Source organism: Artemia franciscana, chromosome 3 (genome assembly GCF_032884065.1).
Source record: "Artemia franciscana chromosome 3, ASM3288406v1, whole genome shotgun sequence".
Lineage (NCBI taxonomy): Eukaryota > Metazoa > Arthropoda > Branchiopoda > Anostraca > Artemiidae > Artemia > Artemia franciscana.
This window is the reverse complement of record NC_088865.1, coordinates 51,023,214-51,045,924: the sequence shown is the minus strand read 5'-3', so window position 1 is coordinate 51,045,924 and position 22,711 is coordinate 51,023,214. Positions and strand designations below refer to the sequence as shown.

Here is a 22,711-nt window from a genome sequence, read left to right as displayed (position 1 = left end):
TCTGTATGTAACTAGAATTACAATTTAGGAGTGATGATGCTTAATTCAATTACATGTATCAGCGGCTTCAGATATTGCAGCAGTTACGGAGTTTAGTGCAATTCGTTTAAGATCTTTCCATAAATTTCAAGGGTGTTTTCTGTCACTTCGTCTATTTTCTTGTTCACTCTACTTATAATGTTTGATAATATTCTTTAAAAATAAAAATTAATCAATTTTTTGTCAAAACGATGAAGTGCATTTCTTCAGTAAGCGAAAATAAATTCCGGTGACTGAAAAAAAACTTTAGATTTTGTGTGAATTAAATAAGGGCTTTCATAGGCTCTATAGTTAGATTTATTAGTTTTATTTCCTCCAAACAAAAATTTACTAAGATTTCTTCTACCACACCAATAAATGCTTATATAAACTATATAATTTGTAACTTGAGTAGCTCAAAACGATTAACAAGAAATATCTGAATTACGCAACGTAAACCAATTTGTAATAGACATTAACAAAATGAAATACATAGTCTGGAAGTCTGACTAAAATATGCAGTTTCTGCATCCGTATTGAAACACAAAACTGTTTCACAACCTTAAGCTAAATGAGCTCGACTTATTAGGAATTGCATTTAAAACTTCAATTGATTTCTTGGTTTTGCTACTACAAAAGTTACAAGGTTCAGTATTCCAGCGACAAGCTTAGTTTTCGCTATTGCTTGCACTAGCTTGACTTTCTGACAGCAGCGACTCTTCTTGCTCACGAAGTAGACGTAGCCGACGATCAGCTTCAGCCCAAACAGAGCCAACTTTGGGACTGAACGCATCATATACAGTCCTGAAAATTTTTATCTCTTTTTCAAGGATGTCGCACCTCTTTTTCAGAATTGAATTAGATTTGACCAAATTTTTTAGCTCGTCTTCTTTAGCAAGCATTCTTTGCTTAGCCTTTTCCCTTGAGCGACGGACTGCAATATTGTTACGTTCCCTGCGCTTTCGATATTCATCAGTACTTTTATCAAGGTTTAAGGATTGCTGGGAATCTGTCTTCTGTTTCCCTTCATAGAAGCTGTCATGACTATCAGCATTGTCAAGATTCCCATCATAAAAACTCTCTCGACTGTCGGTATTCTCCAAGTCTGACTTGCAAATACTGTCGAGCCTTGATCGCTTTGATGTGGGAACAGAACGCGTCAAAATTTCCAAGGCGGCTTTAGGTGACCGTTCCGGATTATTTGTTTTTGAAGTCATATTGAAAATCCTATTTTCTCTTAATGACTGAGGATTGTTCCTCATCTCAGAGACACACTCAGAATAAGCTCTTTTTCGCATAGGTTCATTAAAAAATCTCTCTGATCCAGCTGTATTTTCGTTAACTAGAATATCATGTTTGGCAATGGTGTCGAGGTTAGCGAATTGAATCGTTTGATCAGCAAGATCTTGCTTTGCAACATCAGATAATGTTGATTTAGAAACAGCTTCAGCAATAGCAAGATTCAGTGCCCCCTCAGAAAGAGAGGATGTATCAACTGTTTCCAGGACCAAGTTTGGTTTATTTACCACTTGAACAAGCATTTTATTCTGATTCACCGCGTTCATACTTACGGCATGCTGGGGACCTAAACTATAGTTGACTTTCATGCCTCCAGCCATCTGTTCTTGCTTATTGAAAAACGACTCTGGGAAAACTTCCAAAAATACGGATTTAGCAGGAGGCTCAATAAGAAGCTGTCTTGGGACAGGTTCAAGTTTCATTGGTGGGCTGGGCAGTTCAGACTTAACGGCTGGGTTTGATTTCGATATAGCCTCAAGAAGGGACTTTGGGGGATTGATAGGATGTTACTTGCATTTCGTTTGACTGGGGTTCAAGAGCCTTCTGTTTGACAACTGAGTTGAAGCATTTGGAAACATCGAGTCTGGGAAGGTCAAATCAAGCAATGTCTGCCAGTCTGCAGATAGTTCGGAGCATTTGAGACTATTTTCCATTTTGACTTGTCTGCTTTATTCCTGTTTGTCCAAACTTCAAGCTAAAAAAGTAACTTCTTCAGTCTTAAAGCCCGTAAATCTGCAAAAAAAGAAACAAATATAAGATCATACAGTTAAAATACGACACAAATGTCAGGAAAACAAACATTTGACGGAACAAAATGGAATAAAGAGCGATAATTAATGAAGCAGTTTCTTTTTCCTCTCAGCGCTATAATTAAGAACATCACTTTCCAATAGATAAGTGTTATCATATTAATTATGTTTGGGCATGGTTTCAGATAATTTCTATTATAGAAACATGTATAGATTACATGAAGTTTATTCTTCCAAACAAGAAACCTTAGAAAAATCAAATAAAGATATGCAATATAATTTTCATCTGTATATGAATAACTAAGAACAACCTGAACTTTAAGTTCAGGTTGACCTAAATTAGCCTTAAAGTTCACCTAAATTAGCAAACTAAGAATAGAACGAAGATGAGGAGTCTAAATATACAATTGAGATACTTCTGCCCAACACATAGCTTAACCCAAATTAGAGAAACTCAGATGTTTATTTGGATTTCCTTTTTATCTGTTTACCTTATTTTGTTACTTCCCTTCAGTTCACTGATATCTTTTTAGTTTTTAAGTTTTTCATTTTTCTTTTGAAATATTCTTTTTTTGATATTTTCATGGTTTTCATTTTCTTTCCAGCACTGAGGGTACCTTATTCTTTCAACAGTTAAAATATTCTCATTGTAGTCTTCTTCTTTGGATTTTGGCTTAAACTCCACTACTTTAGTACTAAGATTTTTTTATTCCTATTTTCTTGGAAAAAGAACTTACATAATAACAAACAAAATTGTTAAAACAAAATTGGCTTCTTTGGAGGTTTCACCTTACTATATATAATTGTTAAGTATCCGTAGCACCTAGCTAATCATGTGAGGTTATTCAACGGGCAGCGTCATTTCAGAGTTTTTAGATGGGGGGGAGGGATAAGGGACATTTAAATTTGTGTTTGACAGAGGGAGGAGTCTTCCAGGCCTTACAAAAAAGTTTATCCGACAACTTTTCTTGTGTTTGTCTTCCGACGAGCTCCTTGGCTAGTTATAAAGTAGGCTTAAACAAAAAAGGTACTAAAACCAAGCCAAACGATGAGCTTCTGAAGCTAAATATCTGCAATTAACACCGTTCGTACAAAGCTTTTCCATTAATTATTACTTCATTAATTTAGGCGCCTTTTTCCTCTATTCTAGTCCAATTCTTCGGTTGAGTTGCTTATGCCTGATGACAAAAAGCTCTTTTAAGTTAGCTTGATAGGACTAATAGGACTTTTAAAAAAAAAGGATTTGGTTAGCTTCAAAATTAAATGCAGCAATTTCAAATTTAACAAAATTGGGCCCTTTGTCACTGAATACCTTTATTCTGCTTTAAATTACCTAATTACTAAAACTGCATGCATCCAATATACAGATTGACGCTCATAATATAGCATCCAACAACCAAATTACCGATGAACAACATATTTTGGTAGAAAGCTAAAAATTTTACTTCTTATTGGTGGGAAAAACATTATAGGATTTTTTTCGCATGTTTCTTTATGGACATTATGCTTGAACACACGCTTTAATTATGATATTCAAATTAGATACAACCAAATATTGATGACATTTTTAAAATAATTTTGGGCTTTTTTTTTATAGCGAATTCCCTTACAGAGCAGAATAGTCCTGAGTCAATCGAATTGACAACCAATTCGAAGGAAAAAGTAGTTATCCTATCTGCCCTTTGAACGACCGAAGTGGCACGGGTAGTCCACCTTCGTCAGAAAATCCAGACTCTTTCTCCTTCACATTGATTGGTAATTGCCAAGACAAGCTTGCGACGATAGAATGGCTATCACAGTACTAACGTCGAGGGCCGTATCTAGGGAGGGGGATTGCTGCGTTTGGACGCATTCCCCCTCATAAATATTTTCCCGCCCGTAAATTGGGCTTAAAATGCAGGTAGAAAGAAGTTTAACCCCTCCCGCAAAGCATGAATCCCCGTTGCCCCCACACCGACAAAAATAATTTTGTCACCCCCCCCCCCCCCCCCCGGAAAAAAATCCTTGATATAGTCCAGCTAGCGGCAATATAACTTCTACTATTACTTTGGGAACAACATTCTCGAACCACTCATGGTAACAAAAGGTAAGAATAAGCAAAAATGGTTGAACAGTTAGTGGCAACGAAAGTAAGTATGGAGCGAAGCGGCTCGAAAGTAACAGAAACTCTAAAAACATGAGTTTTGATAACAATAGATACATCAAAATAATTGAATTTTATGCTGATTTCAAATGAATAAAGTTTGCTGAGTTTACTGTTACCGATGAAAAATTACAAGCCTGAGAAAATTAACCCAATCTTAAAAAAGGGAGGAAACAATTCTAGAAATTCTTGCGGTCTTACTGAAAATGACACCATTAGATTCAGCACTTCAGTAAAACCCTTCTGTAGAGACTTCAACCTCAAGATGGGGAGAGAGCTCATTTGATCAGGAATAAAAAGCTCTAGTACCCCCTTTTAAGTGACCAAAACGATTGGAGGGCAATTAGCCTCCTCTACTACGACCCTTTTCACCCGAAGTCGGCCAATGAAAATTTTGAGACATCCATTTTGTTCAGCATAGTTGAAATATTCAATTGCTATGCCTTTGAGGATAACAAGACCCTCCCTCCCCCCCAGCCATAGGGGAAAGGGCTGTAAGTTACGAGATTTGTCCACGGTTTACGTTTAGCATTTGTTATTGGGAAGCATAGATATTTTTTGGAGGGAGAAGGGGGAGGGAGGTTTCTAGGGATGACCTTTTCAGTGAAAAATTTACGCCAGGAAATTTACCAGGATTCCAGCTCGAAATTCTTTTTATGCATCTTATACTTTATCGACTGAATTTTACATGTGGGGATGTTTCAAGCTTCAGCAGGGCTGGAATAGTCTGGAGGATTTATCCATGAAGGGGATTTTCCGTAGGAGAAATTCTCCCAGGAGAATTCTGCGGAAGAAATTCTCAATGGAGGGATTCTGGGAGAGAAATTCTCGAGGAAATAATTTTCCCAGGGAGCAACTTTCAACTGAATTGAGGTGGGGGATTTTCGAAAAAGAATTCCACAGGGGGGCGGGGATTTTCACAAGAAGATGAAATGTTTTCGGGGGGATTCCTGGGAGGGGTTATTTTACATGGCCGGAACTTTATTTAGAGAAATTTTTCGTGGGGGAAGGAATTTCTATCGAGAGGAGCAGGATTTCCAAAAATGATCTGAAAAACGAACAGAAACAAAATAATTCTTTTTGAACTAAAAGTGAGGAGCAGCATTAAAACTTAAAATGAATAGAAATTATTCTATATATAAGGGTGGTTGTCCCCCTCTTGAATACCTCGCTCTTTACACTAAAGTTTGGCTTTATGTCTCAATTCTTCAAGAATGTCTCCTGAAACACAAGGGCCTTTTAATTAGAGTGAGAAGCTTTTGTGAAAGTTCGACGGAACTTTAAAGTCGATTCTAAAGGGATGAATTATACCTTATCATAAGAAATACAACGGCAGAGACATGAAAAAACAAACAAACAACAACAAAAACAAAGGTTTAACATAATATCTGAGGAAAAAACTGATATTTAAATCGTTCAGAAAAACAGAACTAAGAATCGTCTAAAACAAATAAACAATGAAAGCATACTAAAATATTTTTCAAAAATTTGAATACGTGACAATGGTGAATGGAAAGTAAAACAACCTGTTTATTGACTCGAGGTCAATCTACTCTGAAACAAAGGTACAAAACTAGTTTTTCTTATGAACAGTTAGATTCTCGTATTTAGGATACCTGAAAATAGCCCTAAGATAATAATAATTAATTTATTTTAAAAAGTATATATTACAAAGTTCTTCATGTAGTGTAGCCTAAGTTAAACCTAGGTAGGTTTCGGATTCTCTATCTGGAGTAGTTGGAAGAGAAACATAATGGGGACATATAAGAGAAAGGGAAACACATCCTCTTTGGGTCGCACCCGCACAAGGAATTTTTCATATTTCCAAAACAGTGAAAAATAGTCCAGTTCAAAACATGGGCACTAGTTAATGTACAATATTACCCAAGAAAAATTGGGGGGTGCATGTTGAGGAGAAATTTTCAGCATGCACAAGGTACGATTGCACTTCAGAGTACGTTAACGTTAAGAATTATCACCCATATTACCTTGAACAGGTTTTATGCTAACGTAGGCTTTTATATTGTGCTTTTAATTCTCATGTAAAGATAATAAACATCACCAGGACAAGTTATACTACATGACCCACCGTAAGATATTCTCCGTTGTTCATTTATGGGCATCAATTACTTTATCCGAAAACCCTTGGGGTTATTTCATCCAACTCCAACCCTACAGATAATGCTTGGTTTTGGACCGTCAAGTTGTTGATGTGAATTTTTCATATCTTAAAACAGTAACATGACCAGTTCTTTTCTTTCTTTTACTTTTTCTGTTAAAAAAAATTACGAAAGGGCGGGTCTTATTGAATTCCTTGTTCTAATCTCGTATCTCTTTCCAGCTAGGAAGCCCATGATATTTGAGTTATCATTTAAAAAATTTGTGTTTATTTAAAACTTGGCTTTTTGGAATTTTCCGAAAAATTCTAGCGGCAGAGGAAAAGCTAACTTATTTAACATAACTACATTTTAATTCCAGAAGTTGAATATATTCTAGTACCCACTTTATCTGCAATAGGTTTAAGCAAAAAAAAAAAAAAAGAAAAAAAAGATATTTGTGTAAACAAAAAGAAAAAAAATTGAGAGAATTGCATCTGCCAGATTTTCCGAATTACGCCTGCGGAGTATATAGAAAATAGAAAATGATGGAGTGTAACAGAGAAAACCAAACAAAAAGATGCAATTTTTTCCATAAAAAAGACTATGTCAATAAAAAAACGAGCAGAAATTAATTAAATTTTTTTCTTCCACAAAACAAGCTTGTCCAAGGAAAGTAAAGAAGTCTATTAAGCCAAAAATATGTAGAAATAAATTCAGATAATTTTGAAGCTTAAAACTACCACAAATTACCATCAATAAATGAAACCCAGACCGAACAGAAATTACAATAAATAACCGAGTCAAAACTCAAAACGAGCATAAGTTAGCATGAGTAGGGCTGACTACTTCCACGCCTTTTCAAGACCAGAAAATAAATTTGCACTTTACAGAAAACAAAAAATATTTTAAATGTTTTCACTTTTTTGACTTTAATAAATAAAGAAGTATTAAGACTTTAAGAAATAAATATCAGAATGTGTATATTTAACTGACAATCCACGGTTATTATTGTTTTTTTTTTTTTTTTTTTTTTTTTTTATAAAAGTACAAATTATGTTCTGGTATTGAGAAGACAATATCATAGACGAAACCAATAACAATCATTTTAATTTTTGCTTGTTTTGAATTTGACTAGGTTATCTATTGTAATTTCTATTCGTTTTCAGTTTCCTTTATTTATTAATGGTGAGTTGTGGTTGTTTTGCATTTGGAAGATAAGAATAACTAATTTGTAGAATTTGGCAACGCTTTCGTCCGTAAAAACTTAAAAAAAATACGAATTTGTTGGTTCCCAGAGCCAACTATGCTTTCAAAAGAAAAGATAAACCTTCTTAAAGTTTTTGGTGCCATATGTTTTTAGCTTAATTTTGATGATTGCTCACCCACATTTTTTTTTTTTTTTTTTTTTTTTTTTTTTAATTTGGCGTCCACTAGTGCCAAAAATTGCAGAAGTCTATAGGATTTGAAGTCTTTAAGATACTTATGGTGTGGAAATTTCTCTTTTTCCCTTTCCTGAGCACTTCTTAACGAAACTATAAAAAACGCAACTCAAATAAAATTCTCAACTTTTTAAAATCCAATTTTCCACGGGGGGTATTTCCGCCGAGGATTATTTTTGAAGATTATTTCCGTGGGGAGGGGGTTAAACCCCTAGAATCGTAAGATAAATGCAACTAAATACAGGTTCAAGAACTGCCGTCGTCTCTGGATAGGTGCACAAGGCTAAATTGCTTAAGCTAGGAGGGGAATGAGGGTTTTATAATATGGGGGGGGGGGGTCTGAAATGCCAAAACAGTGCGTTCCTTACAAGATCTACCAAATTTGATAAATTTATCTGAAATTCAGACATCTTCCGGGTTCGCCAGCAGTAATCTTTCCGGATATTAAATAAAAAAACTATTTTTTTTTAACTGAAAGTAAGGAGCGACATTAAAACTTAAAACGAACAGAAATTACTCCGTATATGAAATGGGTTGTCCCCTCCGCAATCCCTCGCTCTTTACGCTAAAGTTTGACTCTTTGCCACAATTCTACTTTTTAAAACAATTAAAAACTTTAGCGTAAAGAGCGAGGGATTGCGGAGGTGACAACCCATTTCATATACGGAGTAATTTCTGTTCGTTTTAAGTTTTAATGTCGCTCCTTACTTTCAGTTAAAAACTAGTTTTTTTTTTATTTAATTTCTGAACGTTTTTGAATTAAAGCATGTTTGATTTTGGCTCTCCATACAGAAATTATTAAAATGAAATTTGCATATTAATTCTTTTTCTGGCTAAATGGTTTTCTCTTAGTTTTGATCAGACGATTTTGAGAAATAAGAGATGGGGAAGGAGGCCAAGTTGCCCTCCAATTTTTCGGTTACTTAAAAAGGCAACTAGAACTTTTAATTTTTAACGATCGTTTTTATTAGTAAAAAATATACGTAACTTAAGAATTAACTTACGTAACAAACTTTTATATTCTTATATTTTTAATTATATATATGAGGGGGTTTGTCCCCTCGTTAATACCTCGCTCTTCACACTAAATCTTAAGTTTTGTCCCAATTCTTTAAGAATGACCGCTGAATCAGAAAGGCCGTAGAATAAATAGTTGAAATTACTAAAATACTTTAGCATAAAGAGCAAAGTATTTATCTCCTCCTAAATACCTCGCTCTTTATGCTAAAGTATTTTTAGAACCCCTCATATGCGTAATAATCTCTGTTCGTTTTAAGTTTTAATGCTAGTCCTTACTTTCAATTGAAAAAACTTTTTCATGTATATATTTTCATTGTTTTTTTTTTAATAGTAATGCTAGAAAATCCTGCGCCCTTTTCATTGAATTTCTCTTCCCCCATGAAATATTCCTCCAAGGAAAGATCCTCCCACATAGTCCCTCCCCTCAACCCCACACTCAAACCAAAAAATCCCCCTGAAAACGTCGGTACACTTCACAATAACCATTACTGTATGTAAACATTGGTCAAAGTTTGTAGCTTGCAGCCCCTCCCCCAGAGACTGTGGGTGAGTAAGTCATCCCCAAAGGCATAGTTATTATGGTTCTTGACTATGCGGAACAAAATGGCTATCTCAAAATTTTGATCCGTTGACTTCGGGAAAAAAATGAGCGTGGGAGGGGGACTAGGTGCCCTCCAATTTTTTTTGGTCACTTAAAAAGGGCACTACAACTTTTCATTTCCGTTAGAATGAGCCCTCTTGAAAGACTCTAGGACCACTTGGTCGATACGATGACCCCTGGGAAAAAAAACAAACAAATAAACGCCCGCCCGTGATCTGTCTTCTGGCAAAAAATACGAAATTCCACATTTTTGTAGATTGGACCTTGAAATTTTTTCTATAGGGTTCTCTGATACGCTGAATGCGATGGTGCGATTTTCGTTAAGATCCTATGACTTTTAGGGGGTGTTTCCCTCTATTTTCCAAAATAAGGCAACTTTTCTCAGGCTCGTAACTTTTGATGACAAAGACTAAATTTGATGAAACTTATAAATTTAAAATCAGCATAAAAATCCGATTCTTTTGATGTATCTTTTAGCATCGAAATTCCGTTTTTTAGAGTTTTGTTTACTTTTGAGCCGGGTCGCTCCTTATTACAGTTCGTTACCACAAACTGTTTGATAATTATCACTACTGTCACAGCTGGTCACACCCTCGAAAAAACCCCAACGTTTTTTTTGTTTAAAAAAGATAAAACAATTTGTTTAAAAAAGATAAAACAAATTCTTTGTTTTATCTTTTTTTATAAATTGCAACAAATCTTTGCTCGCCATACATTTGTGGTAATTCAGCCCTTATAATGTCAGTAATAAAGTTCTTCCATGTATCAAATTAGCAAATTATGTTTGTTGTTGCATTAGAAAATAAACTTAGCTTTTAAGGGAAAAAACCGGTTCCGACTAGCTCTTTCATTAAGTATGTGGGCATAATTTTGTTAATTAAATTATGATTCGGGTATCAAAGGGGTTGACTGAGGACGCTGAGTAATTTTTATTTTATGTGGAAGCGATTGCAAATATTCCATGGTTTAATTGGTAAGTAGATTTACTCTTGTAATTAAAATTATTGTGTCAGTATCTACAATCTAGTAAAGAACACACCATGACCCATAGTATCAAAAAGAAAAAGGATAAAAGAACATGTAATGACATAAATTTTCAATGGAATTTCATTCTGACTAAACAGCAATATTGTAGTTACGATATTTTTCTTAGAATTTTATAAGCTCTCGAAAAATGATCAGATTGAAGTTAAAAAGGGAATAGTTTTAGCATCGAAATTCCCTAGGGTTATAGGGTTATTTCCCTATGTACCCTAGGGTTATGCACAAAAGCTTGCTGGTTTTACTGGTTTGTATTATTATTATTCAGTCGATCGCGGGGGAGGGGGGAAGTAACCAAACGTCCGTCATATAACCAAAAAGACAGTTTTGAATAAAAAAATCCAACGAAATCAGTAAGCTCTCACATATAGCCGAAGGCTTATGTCCAGGCATTAGGAGGAGGGCTGAGAATGGTTATATTCGGAAATAGTGTTGACAGCATACCGAACATGGTCCAACCATTTCCTTTGTAAATACACAAATATCAATTCCGAAAGATGGTACTGGAAGCACGAATGTCACAAACTAAGATTGGCGAGTCTCAAATCCAAGGGACTCACAGATTTTGGAACTTTTGGAATTTATGCATGTTGATTTCGGCTACAAGTTTGGCCATTTGGAACAAAGTGCCCTAAAGACAGATGCACATGCAAACAGGAGGTGGAATAAACATCTAGAGGGAGTCTACATGATTTGACAGGCCTGAGTTGGCATTTATGTTAGTGTAAGTGAATTCAAAATTTAAGTAGACAATTTTTGGTAGGTCAACAACCAGTTATGAACAAACCTACACAAGGTTGACAATTACCATCTATACAAATTTTCATAGATATTTAAGAGGAAAGTACTTGATCTGAGTAGTATTAGAGGTATCAATCCACACTACAAGAGTAAACGTATCCTTCACTACATCATATACATCAAATTGACAGATACGGCACTTGCGGGCATGTCGCATAACGAGATAGCGGGGGATAGGGGACAGATAACAGGAGGTACGGAAGCAAATTACCACATCGTATAACGGAATCAGAGTCGATTCACAACATTTTTTAATTGTAATTACCATCACCGTATAAAAATAAGCAATATAAAAGGTGAAATTGACAAAAAGTTACGAGTTGGAATTACCGTTTGGAATTACGAGTTTGGAATTACCCCCGAAAAATAAACAAGCAGTTGAAACTCGAGAACAAAAAATGAGTGTTAAAATTATGAAACCACAGAAAATAAGCAGTTTCAACTTCACAAACGGAAAACAAAACGTTAGAAGCTGATAAATGGTAAGCGCGAATTAAAGAATGCCGAACAGCATGGTCGGCCTTAAATCCTAGACGTGGACATCGGGTCCTCCAAGACATGGACATATATACTTACTTACCCGTTTGCCGAGAAAAATAACAAAAGTATGCTAAGATAGGATATAAGCCAAATACCTAAATTAAAGAAATTTGATAAACATGGTCAATATCAACCTCTATTAGGGCCAGCTCCTCTAAGACAGAGCCACATATTCTTACTCCTTAGATCCAAAAAATAATAAAATATACTAAGATAAGAAATAAGGCTTACATTAAAGAATTGAAAAAAAAAAAACACAGTTAGCTCCAAACCTTAGAAGAGCCAGCTCCCCTAAGACAGAACCGCATAATCTTACCCGTTCAATACGAGAAATAATAATAAGATGAACACAATATAGAGAACAAAATATAATAAAAAAAAACTTGCCATTTACGGGCAATGTAATAACATTAAACAAAAAAAGTGAAATAAAGAAACTAAAAAAAAATAGTCAGTCCCTAACTGTTTTAGGGCCAGGCTCCATAAGACTTGGACATAGAGGCTTCCCCGTTCGATCAAAAAATAATGAAAATATGCTAGGATGAACAAAATATAATGAAATAAACATATTTGGAAGAAAAAAAACTAGTTTGAAAATAATTGTCTGTTCTTAGCATGTGCTGACTTCAAAATTTCTTCATGATAAAATTGTAATTGAATGACCAACTAATGCCAGAAATTTACGAGAAAATTGACGTATGCTTGCAACATGTTGCGTTTCAGAAAACAATCTTTGGAGAAACGGCAATATGACACACCTACGAAAGTTCAAAGTTGGACTCTTAGCTTTGATTGATTGGGATGTCCCCTCTTAGAAACAATAAACTAAGGGACGGTAAATACAATTTCAAAAATAATACAAGTAGACCGTTTCTCGCTATACGGTGCGGCGGTTTATCCTCTGGGCCTCCTATTATATGTACCTAACCCCCGCTATCTCTTTATGCGACGTCTTTGGGACTCCGTTATGTCCCTATACGATGCCGTGAGGAATCCCTATCCATTGTGGTGTGGATTGAAACCTCTAATGCTACTAATCTGGGTAATTGAAACTGTGGGAGATGTTGAGAAGTTGATGTGAGTCGGTAAGCTTTCTTCTGTGCCAATAGGTAATGGGAGGCTCAAAATCCTAAATTTTCATAAATTTCTGGGCATTCCAAAATGATTATTATTTAAACTGCCCCCGAAACAATCTGTCAACGTGCTTGGTTGCAGCTTAGTTGTTTTTAAGAGGTTTGAAAAAATCCAATGTACTAGAAGAGAAGGAATTAGGTATGTGAGGAATTAGGAAGGCAGAAAGCTATGGAGTGCCGGGTAAGAGAAGTTAGATAGGTAGTAAAGTAAGGGAAATGATAGTGGAATTGTAACGAATTAGATTACAAATAAGCACGGAGTCTTAGAGTAAAAACGAAGAAAGAAATGTGATTGATTTTCTATTCTATTTTCAGGAGTACAAAAAAAAAAAACGGTATGCTTGACAGCGACCAGCTAATTTCACTAATTTTTGTAAATTAGTGATTTTCTTCAATCAATCAATTTATTGTAAAAATACGAAACAAACACAATCGATACTTTCAGCCCAAAAAAAGGTTTGAAAGTTGTTTGTTTGAGTATGAAAACTGTTAAAAAAGTATAATACCTACAAAAAAAATTCGACCTTCAACCAAACAGATCTAATCATAGTTGAATTCTCCTGTTTAATTAATAAAAAAAACAGGATTTTTTCTGATGGAATTAAAGAGCGAAGATGAAACTTAAAACGAACCAAAATTATAGTTCCGCAATTTTTGCGACATATATCTGTAAAATTGGTCCAAATGAAATAGTTTTTAACATTTGCATAAATTAGTAGAATTCTGAAAAAATATAATTTTATTCAAACCCCAAATCGAAACAAGAAAGACAATTAGTAGCAAAACAGTCTTTAAATAATCTACAGAAGATGAAGGACTAGTTTATTATGTTCTCAGTAGTCAATCACCAGCCATGAAGTCCTACAGATAGAATGTAGATAATCAAAGTATACCTATACAATTATGGTAAAATAATATTGCTGATGTAAATAACAACGAAGACAACACTGCCTTTCCATCATAAACAATGAATCACACTTAGAAACAATGGGGACAATTTTTTTTTTTCAAGACAGTGGAATTCAAACTTTAAATGAATATTTCGGCCCCATGTCCAAGGGCCACCCTCAGCACGACACGAGCGATAATATATAAAAGAAACTTACATTAAAATATGAACTTTTAAACTAAAAATGTTGTCTTCTAAACTTTTAAAACAACCCTAGCACCAGGACTGATGGATAAAGTGAGTTAACAAAAGTCATTCAAACGAAAAAAAAAACAAAACAACAATTAATACACGCTTTCAATGCTAATCTTGCTTTTGATAACTAGTCTCAATAGCTTCTTTGTAACAGGCTCACTACTATTGTCTATTGGTTTAGAAATATATTCTATTAAATCATTTTTAATAAAATTTGTGAATAAAGAATTTAAGGGATATTCCTCTAAGTCCTTAGTTAGAGAAATATTATTATTTATTTGTGTTTACTGGGCGGGGTGTTTGATGAAAATTCATTCCTTCGGAAGCTTGTTTAAAATTTTCTATGTACCCTTTAAATGCAACTTAAATCAAATGTTGCCATGGCTTCTAAGAAAAAAAAGAAGAACATGAAATGCAATATTCCCGTTTAATTTTACCTTTGTCCTTTTCAGAAAACTGGCAATCTTCTGTTTGTGTAAAATTTATTGAATTTGGTTGCACTTGCTGTTTATTTTCTGATTCTTGGAAACTGCTTTCCCCTAAAAGCAGATACTTTTTTCTAATTTTGGGTTACTATTTTCTTTTACAAACGTAGTCATTTGTCAGTTAAGACACGAACCGAATAGGGTATACATGCACTTTTTTCGGGAAAAACATGGTGATGGGTTGTGGGGATATGGGAGGGGCCACCGACACACGTTGGTTCTCTACTAATACATATTGAAAATTCATGCATGATCTTATGGCAAATGTTTACTTTCGTTCCGAGTGCTCTAAAGTGCGTATTCTGCATATAGCAAGATTCTGACGATCGCATATTGTTTCTTTGTCATTATTAGAGAAGCACATCCATTATTAGGTTTCTACAATCCCCCTCCAACAAGACTAAAAACACGTACAGTGGGCTTGCTTACAGGTAACATTACCTATAGAGCGAAGCGTAATAGTCCATGACCCCTGCGGGCAGCGGGGCGAGGTCTGTATTCTATATTTGTTCAACAAAGTGTAATAAAACTAAAAAAGAAAAAAAGAAAAAAGAGGTTTATTCAATAAATATAGAATACAGACCTCGCCCCGCTGCCCACGGGGCTCATGGACTAATGCGCTTCGCTCTATAGATAATGATACCTGTATGCAAGCCCACTTTACGCATTTTTAGTTTGCCCGATGGAGGAGGAGGGTCAATCAGAAATAGATGCACTTCTAGAATTAGCATTTCTAAGTGTTCTAAACTGGAAACTATGCTGTTTCGCAGCATAGTTTCCAGTTTAGAGCACTTGGAACGAAAGTAAACATTTACCAATCTTATTTTAAACAATGTGCCACATGCCTACTTTTCTGCAAAATTTGACAAGACTGTGTGGTGTTGAAGGTGTTATGGGATCCCTTCGGTCCTTCAAAAGTAAAGGTTTAGAATCCTTTCCTGATGTCAGTTTAATCAAGGCGTAACGTGTCTTACAGCTGGAAAAAATTGGCAGTGGGATTGGGCAGGTTGGAAGAACCTCTACTCAATTTTAGTTATTCATAAATTAAAATAGGCGTGATATTTCAGCTGACACGGAACGCACCATAACCACCTTGCACCTTCCCGATGCCCCACCCGGTCAGTCCACAACTCGGACTCTACCTTTGTTTTTTCTGAACAGCGATTTAAACTAATTTTAAACCACAATCCCGGAACTTGAACTTGGCTAGAAGCCTAGGGTGGTATTCCCTGAGGTTTCGATCCTTTAGACTCTAAAGCCACGTAGCTTTGGAATCGCAAAGCTAGATTTGGAACTTTCACCAATATCGTTTTTGCTAGTGTCCATTGAACTACATGTCTCTTGTGTTTTAAGATGTCGCGGCGGTTCAGAAATAAAAGGTTTTTTGTGCCCACACATCCTCTTGGCAAAAATGACCCCAATAGGCCTAAACAGAATACAAGATGGATTTTTTTCTGAAATGCAGCCCAGAGAACGGGATCTTTACATCTAATTAGAATAATTATAATCTTCGCAATACCAAAAATCATATTCAAGTCCTTTTACTCCTTGTGTAAGGTCAGATTTTAATCCTGTATTTGCGAGTCATATTGTGCGGAACAATTTGTCCGAATCAGCTCGAAGATATATATATATATATATATATATATATATATATATATATATATATATATATATATATATATATATATATATATATATATATATATATATATATATATATTATCTCATTGGAGTCTTATTATGTCTCCAATAATCTTATTATTTATTATGGAGTTATTCAAGTTTCTTTCACTCCTTGTGTAAGGTCAGATTTTAATCCTTTAATTACGAGTCATATTTTGCGGAATAAGTTACCCGAATCAGCTCGAAGGTGCTACTCATTCGGTTTGTAAAAAAAAATTGTTAAAAATTCTTTGGTTTTTTAGAAGTAATTTCATCTATATATATATATATATATATATATATATATATATATATATATATATATATATATATATATATATATATATATATATATATATATATATATATATATATATATATATATATATATATATATATATATATATATATATATATATATATATATATATATATATATATATATATATATATATATATATATATATATATATATATATATATATATATATATATATATAATGAAAAAAGAAATCACCAATGCAACAGCACAAACACATAAAAAAAAGACAGAAGGAGAAAAGGAAGACTGTTTTCCTACATTAGTAATTAATATAGATCAGTACTTGAATGAGGCCTTAACCCTACTCATCCATACAATCACACAGGTCAAACAGCATAGCCATACACAATCAACCATAAAGAATAATCCATGGACAGGCAGTCGTGTCGTAAGTAAGTATAAGTCGTCATTTACCAAATATAAAAAAAGACAAATGAATCGTAAAATGTAATACTGTATGCGTATTTCATGATGAATAGATCTTATCTAATTGACGGAAAGCCACTGCATTTTATAAATACCCCATACACACAGAGCAAGTCCCCTAAGCCTACGATCGTTCAAAATTTGTAGTACCAATTCGCATTGATCTAGTTGGTAAATTAAATAATAAAAAAAAAACAATTTTTTTTAACTGCAAGTAAGGAGCGACATTAAAACTTAAAACGAAAAGAAATTACTCCGTATAGGAAAGGGGCTGTCCCCTCCTCAACGCCTCGCTCTTTACACTAAAGTTTGACTCTTTCTCACAACTCTACTTTTTAAACAATAACCCCCTTGTGTACGTGATAATTTATGTTCGTTTTCGGTTTTAATGCTGCTCCTTACTTCCTACTGAAAAAACTTTTTTTTCATTTATTTTCTCTTTTTTTTAACATAATGCTAGAAAATCCTGAGACCCTTCATGGAAATTTTCTTTCCTCGTGATAAATTCCTCCATGGGAAGATCCTCCCACGTAACCCCCGTAACCACGACACCAGGACTTGAACTCCTGTTTCCACGTACAAAAAGGTCTCAAGTCTATGACGGCACGGCTCTTAAAATATCGGAATTGAACCTCAGGTCCTGTTTACAGGTGCTGCTCTATTTATTTTCGCTGCCACAAAGAGGCAGATTTACGGAAGCTCGTTCCGCAAATCTGTCGCAACCATGCAAAATATAAAGTCACAAAGAAACCGCCTTCTATTTTTCTTTGCTTACCCAAAAAAATCTATTCACGCCTAGCTGTTAAAAAGAGCCTCTGCTTGTGTTCCTGTTTAAAGTGTGACTTAGTAAATTTGTAGATACTGCTTGAATAGCTTCAAAAATCTCAAGTAAAATCAGCTTGGATTAGCCAGGTTTCCTCTACTGCCTTTACGAACAGCACACGATGTGCTTGCAAATTGTAATTGCTATTAAAACTATTCAGCAGGTAATACAAATACACATACCTTTATCGAATTAAAACTAAAACAATGCAACGTAATTATGGTGACTACGCAGGATCCGTAAACAGGCGTCTACGAAAATAATCCAACATATAGTGATAACGAACTGTAGTAAGGAGCGATAATAATCAATAGTAACCGAAACTCTAAAAAACGGAGTTTTAATATCAATAGTTACATCAAAAGAGTCACATTTTTATGCTGATTTCAAATATATAAGTTTCTTCAAGTTTGGTCTTACCCATCGAAAGTTACGAGCCAGAGAAAATTTGCCTTTTTTAGAAAATAGGGGGAAACACGACCTAAAAGTCATTGAATCTTAACGAAAATCACGGCATCAAATTCAGCGTAACAGAGAACCCTTCTGTAGAAATTTCAAGCTCCAATCTACAAAAATGTGGAATTTTGCTATTTTTGCCACAAAACAGATCACATGGATGCGTGTTTATTTGTTGTTCTTTCCCAGGGGTAATCGTATCGACCCGGTAATCCTAAAATGTCACGAGAGGACTCACTCTAATAGAAATTAAAGTTCTAGTTCCCTTTTTAGGTGACCAAAAAATCGGAGAGCACCTAGGCCCCCTCCCACGCTCATGTTTTCTCAGTCACGGGATCAAAATTATGAGATTGCCATTTTGTTTAACATAGTCGAAAAGCCTAATAATTATGTCTTTCGGAACGACTTAATCGCCCACAGTCCCCGGGGGAGGGGCTGCAAGTTGCAAACTTTGATCATTGTTTATTGATTATTGGGAAGTGTACAGACGTTTTCAGTGGGACTTTTTCGTGTTGAGGGGGAGGGGGTCACGGGAGGAGGTTACGAGGGGGTGTCTTTCCATGGAGGAATTTATCATGAGGGAAGGGAACTTCCATGAAGGGGATGCAAGATTTTCTAGCATTATTGAAGAAAAATAATGAGAAAATAAAATAAAAAATTCAGCTGGAAGTAAGGAGCAGCATTAAAACCTAAAAAGAACAGAAATTATAACGTAAATAAGGGGGTTCATCTCCTCAACAATACTTCGCTCTTCACGCTAAAATATTTTTAGTAACTTCAACTATTTATTCTACGGCTTTTGGGATTCAGGGGTCATTCTTAAAGAATTGAGACAAAATTCAAGCTTTAGTGTAAAGAGAGAGGTATTGACTAGGGGGCGAACCCCCTCATATACGTAATAAAAATATACAAATATAGAAGTTCGTTACGTCAGTTACGTATATTTATTACTAATAAAAACGTTCGTAAAAAATAAAATGTTCTACTTGCCTTTTTAAGTAACAAAAATTGGAGGACAACTAGGCCTCCTCCCCCACCCTTTTTTGTATCAAAATCTTCTGATGAAAACTATTAAAAAGCCATTTAGCAAAAAAAAAATCATATACAAATTTCGTTTTTATTATTTATGTGCGGTGAACCAAAATCAAACATGCATTAATTCAAAAACATTCAGAAATCAAATAAAAAAAAACAAATTTTTTTAACTGCAAGTAAGGAGCGACACTAAAACTTAAAACGAACAGAAATTATTCTGTATATGAAAGGGGTTGTCCCCTCCACAACACCTCGCTCTTTGCACAAATGTTGTTTTACTGGTATAAAAAATAGAATTGTGAGAAAGAGTCAAACTTTAGCGTAAAGAGCGAGGCGTTGCAGAAGGGACAACCCCTTCATATACGAAATAATTTCTATTCGTTTAAAGTTTTAGTGTCGCTCGTTACTTTTAGTTAAAAAACTTGTTTTTATGGCACTTGATATCTACCAAGTGACATATAGCGATCGCAAATTCTGTCGGTCGGTCGATCTGTCGGTCTGTCTGTCCCGGTTTTGCTACTTAGTCACTTCCAGGTAAGCTAGGACGATGAAATTTGACAGGCGTATCAGGAACCAGACCAGATTAAATTAGAAATTGTCATTTCCCAGATTCGACCGCCTGGGGGTGAGTGGGGGGACAGAAAAATCGGAAAAATTAGAAAAATGAGGTGTTTTTTTAATTTACGAAGAGGTGATCGGGTCTTAATGAAATTTGATGTTTGGAAGGATATCGTGTATCTGAGCTTTTATTTTAATCCGACCCGATCCAGTGACAATGGGTGGAGTTGGGGGGGGACCTAAAATTTTGGAAATCGCTTCGAGTGGAGGGATCGGGATGAAACTTGGTGGGAAAAATAAGCACATGTCCTAGATACGTGATTGACATAACCGGAACGGACCCGATCTCTTTGGAGGAGTTGGGGGGAAGGGTTAATTCCAAAAAAATAGAAAAAATGAGGTATTTTTAACCTACGAAGGAGTGATCAGATCTTAATGAAATTTCATATTTAGAAGGACCTCGTAACTCAGATCTCTTATTTAAAATCCCAACCGGATCCAGTGTCATTGGGGGGGGGGGAGACCTGAAATCTTGGAAAACGTTCAAAACGAATAGAACAGGATGAAACATGGTGGGAAAATAAGCACAAGTCCAAGATACGTGACTGACATAACCGGAACGGATCCGCTCTCTTTGGTGGAGTGGGGGGGGGAGTAATTCGGAAAAATTAGAAAAAATGAGGTATTTGTAACTTACGAATGGGTGATCAGATCTTAATTAAATTTGATACTTAGAATGATATTGCGATATTAGAATGATAGAACTCTCGTTTTAAATCCCGACCAGACCTGGTGACATTGGGGGGAGCTGGAGGGGGAAACCGGAATTCCTGGAAAACGTAAAAATCCAGGTATCTTACGAATGGGTGATCGGATCTTAATGAAACTTGATATATAAAAGAGTCTTATGTCTCAGATGCTCCATTTTCAATTCGAATCGGATCCGGGGACATAGAGGGTTGGAGGGGGGGAATCAGAAATCTTGGAAACCGAAAATCTTGGAAAATACTAAAGAGTGGAGAAATCGGGATAAAACTTGACGGGAAGAATATGCAGAAGTTTTAAATATGTGATTGACATTAATTGGAATGGATCCGTTCTCTTTGGGGGAGCTGGGGGTTGTTAATTTGGAAAAATTTAGAAAAATTGAGGTATTTTTAACTTAAGAACAGGTGACCGGATCTTAATGAAATTTGATATTTAGAAGGAACTCGTGTCTCAGAGCTCTTATTTCAAATCCCGACCAGATCTGTTGACATTGGGGAGAGTTGGAGGGGGAAACCGGAAATCTTGGAAAACACTTTTAAATGTCGTAGATATGTGATTGACATAACCAGACTGGATCCGCTCTCTTTGGAGGAGTTAGGGGGTGGGGTTCAGTGCTTTGGCGAGTTTGGTGCTTCTGGACGTGCTAGGACGATGAAAATTGGTAGGCGTGTCAGGGAGATGCACAAATTGACTTGATAAAGTCGTTTTCCCCGATTCGACCATCTGGAGGGCTGAAGGGAGATGAAAAATTAGAAAAATTGAGGTATTTTTAACTTACGAGTGGGCAATCGGATCTTAATGAATTTTGATATTTAGAGCACCTCGTGACTCAGAGCTTTTATTTTAAATCCCGACCGGCATTAAGCCTCTGATTTTCCTTTAAAATCAATCTTTTGATTCTTAGAATTTTGCTAGAGCTCATACCATATGAGCTCTTGGCACTTCCGACCTCATCATAAGCGCCATATGAGCTCTTAGCTCTTGTTTTTATTTAATTAAATAAAAAAAAACAAGTTTTTTCAACTGAAAGTAAGGAGTGACATCAAAACTTAAAACGCACAGAAATTACTTTGTATATGAAAGAGGCTGCTTCCTCATCAACGCCCCGCTCTTTACGCTAAAGTTTGACTCTTTCTCTCAATTCTTCTTTCTAAAACAGTAAAAAACTTCAGCGTAAAGAGCGGGGCGTTGATGAGGAAGCAGCCTCTTTCATATACAAAGTAATTTCTGTGCGTTTTAAGTTTTGATGTCACTCCTTACTTTCAGTTGAAAAAACTTGTTTTTTTTTATTTAATTTCTGAACGTTTTTGAATCAATGCATGTTTTGATTTTGGCTCTCCGCAGAGGAATAATCAAAACGAAATTTGCATATTTTTTTTTTGGCTCAATGGCTTTCTCATAATTTTGATCGAATGATTTTGAGAAAAACAGAGGGGGGGACGAAGCCTAGTTGCCCCCCGATTTTTTGGTTAATTAAAAAGGCAACTAGAACTTTTAATTTTTTACGAATCTTTTTATTGGTAAAAGATTTACGTAACTTATAAATTAGCTTACGTAAAGAACTTTTGTATTCTCATGTTTTTATTACATATATGAGGGGATTCGCCCCATCGTCAGTACCTCGCTCTTTACACTAAAGTTTAAATTTTATCCCAATTCATTAAGAATGACCCCCTGAATCACAAAAGCCGTAGAATAAGTAGTTGAAATTACCGAAAATACTTTAGCGTAAAGAGCGAGGTATTAGAAGGAGGTGAGCCCCTCATATGGGTAATAATTTCTGTTTTTTTTAAGTTTTATTGCTGTTCCTTACTTCCAGCTGAAAAAGCTTTTTCACTTTTATTTTTTAATTGTTTTTTTTTTAAATAATGCTAGTAAATCCTGCTCTCCCTTCATGGAAATTTTCTTCTCCCATTACAAATTCTCGAAGGAAAGTTCCCCCAGCATATACCCCCCTTCTCAACCCCTCCCCCAAACCAAAAAAATCCTCCTGAAAACGCCTGTATACTTCCCAATAACCATTACTATATGTAAGCACAGGTCAAAGTTTGTAACTTGTTGCACCTCCCACGGGGACTGTGGGGGAGTAAGTCGTCCCCAAAGACATAGTTATAAGGTTTTTCGACCACGCTGAATAAAATGGCTA

At 35.3% G+C, this 22,711-nt stretch overlaps 2 protein-coding genes across 2 annotated transcripts in view; both read right to left on the bottom strand.

Moving 5' to 3' along the window:
- Window positions 1–22,711, bottom strand: part of LOC136025381 (uncharacterized) — a 64,768-nt gene that overhangs the window by 10,469 nt on the left and 31,588 nt on the right. The gene's annotated exons all lie outside the window — the stretch shown is intronic.
- LOC136025382 (uncharacterized) lies at window positions 314–18,068 on the bottom strand. The gene is made up of 2 exons (XM_065701368.1): window positions 17,931–18,068; window positions 314–2,049 (listed from the first exon to the last, which is right to left on the bottom strand). The coding sequence occupies exon 2, from the start codon at window positions 1,737–1,739 to the stop codon at window positions 687–689; it is 1,053 nt and encodes a 350-aa protein (XP_065557440.1). The 5' UTR covers window positions 1,740–2,049; window positions 17,931–18,068; the 3' UTR covers window positions 314–686.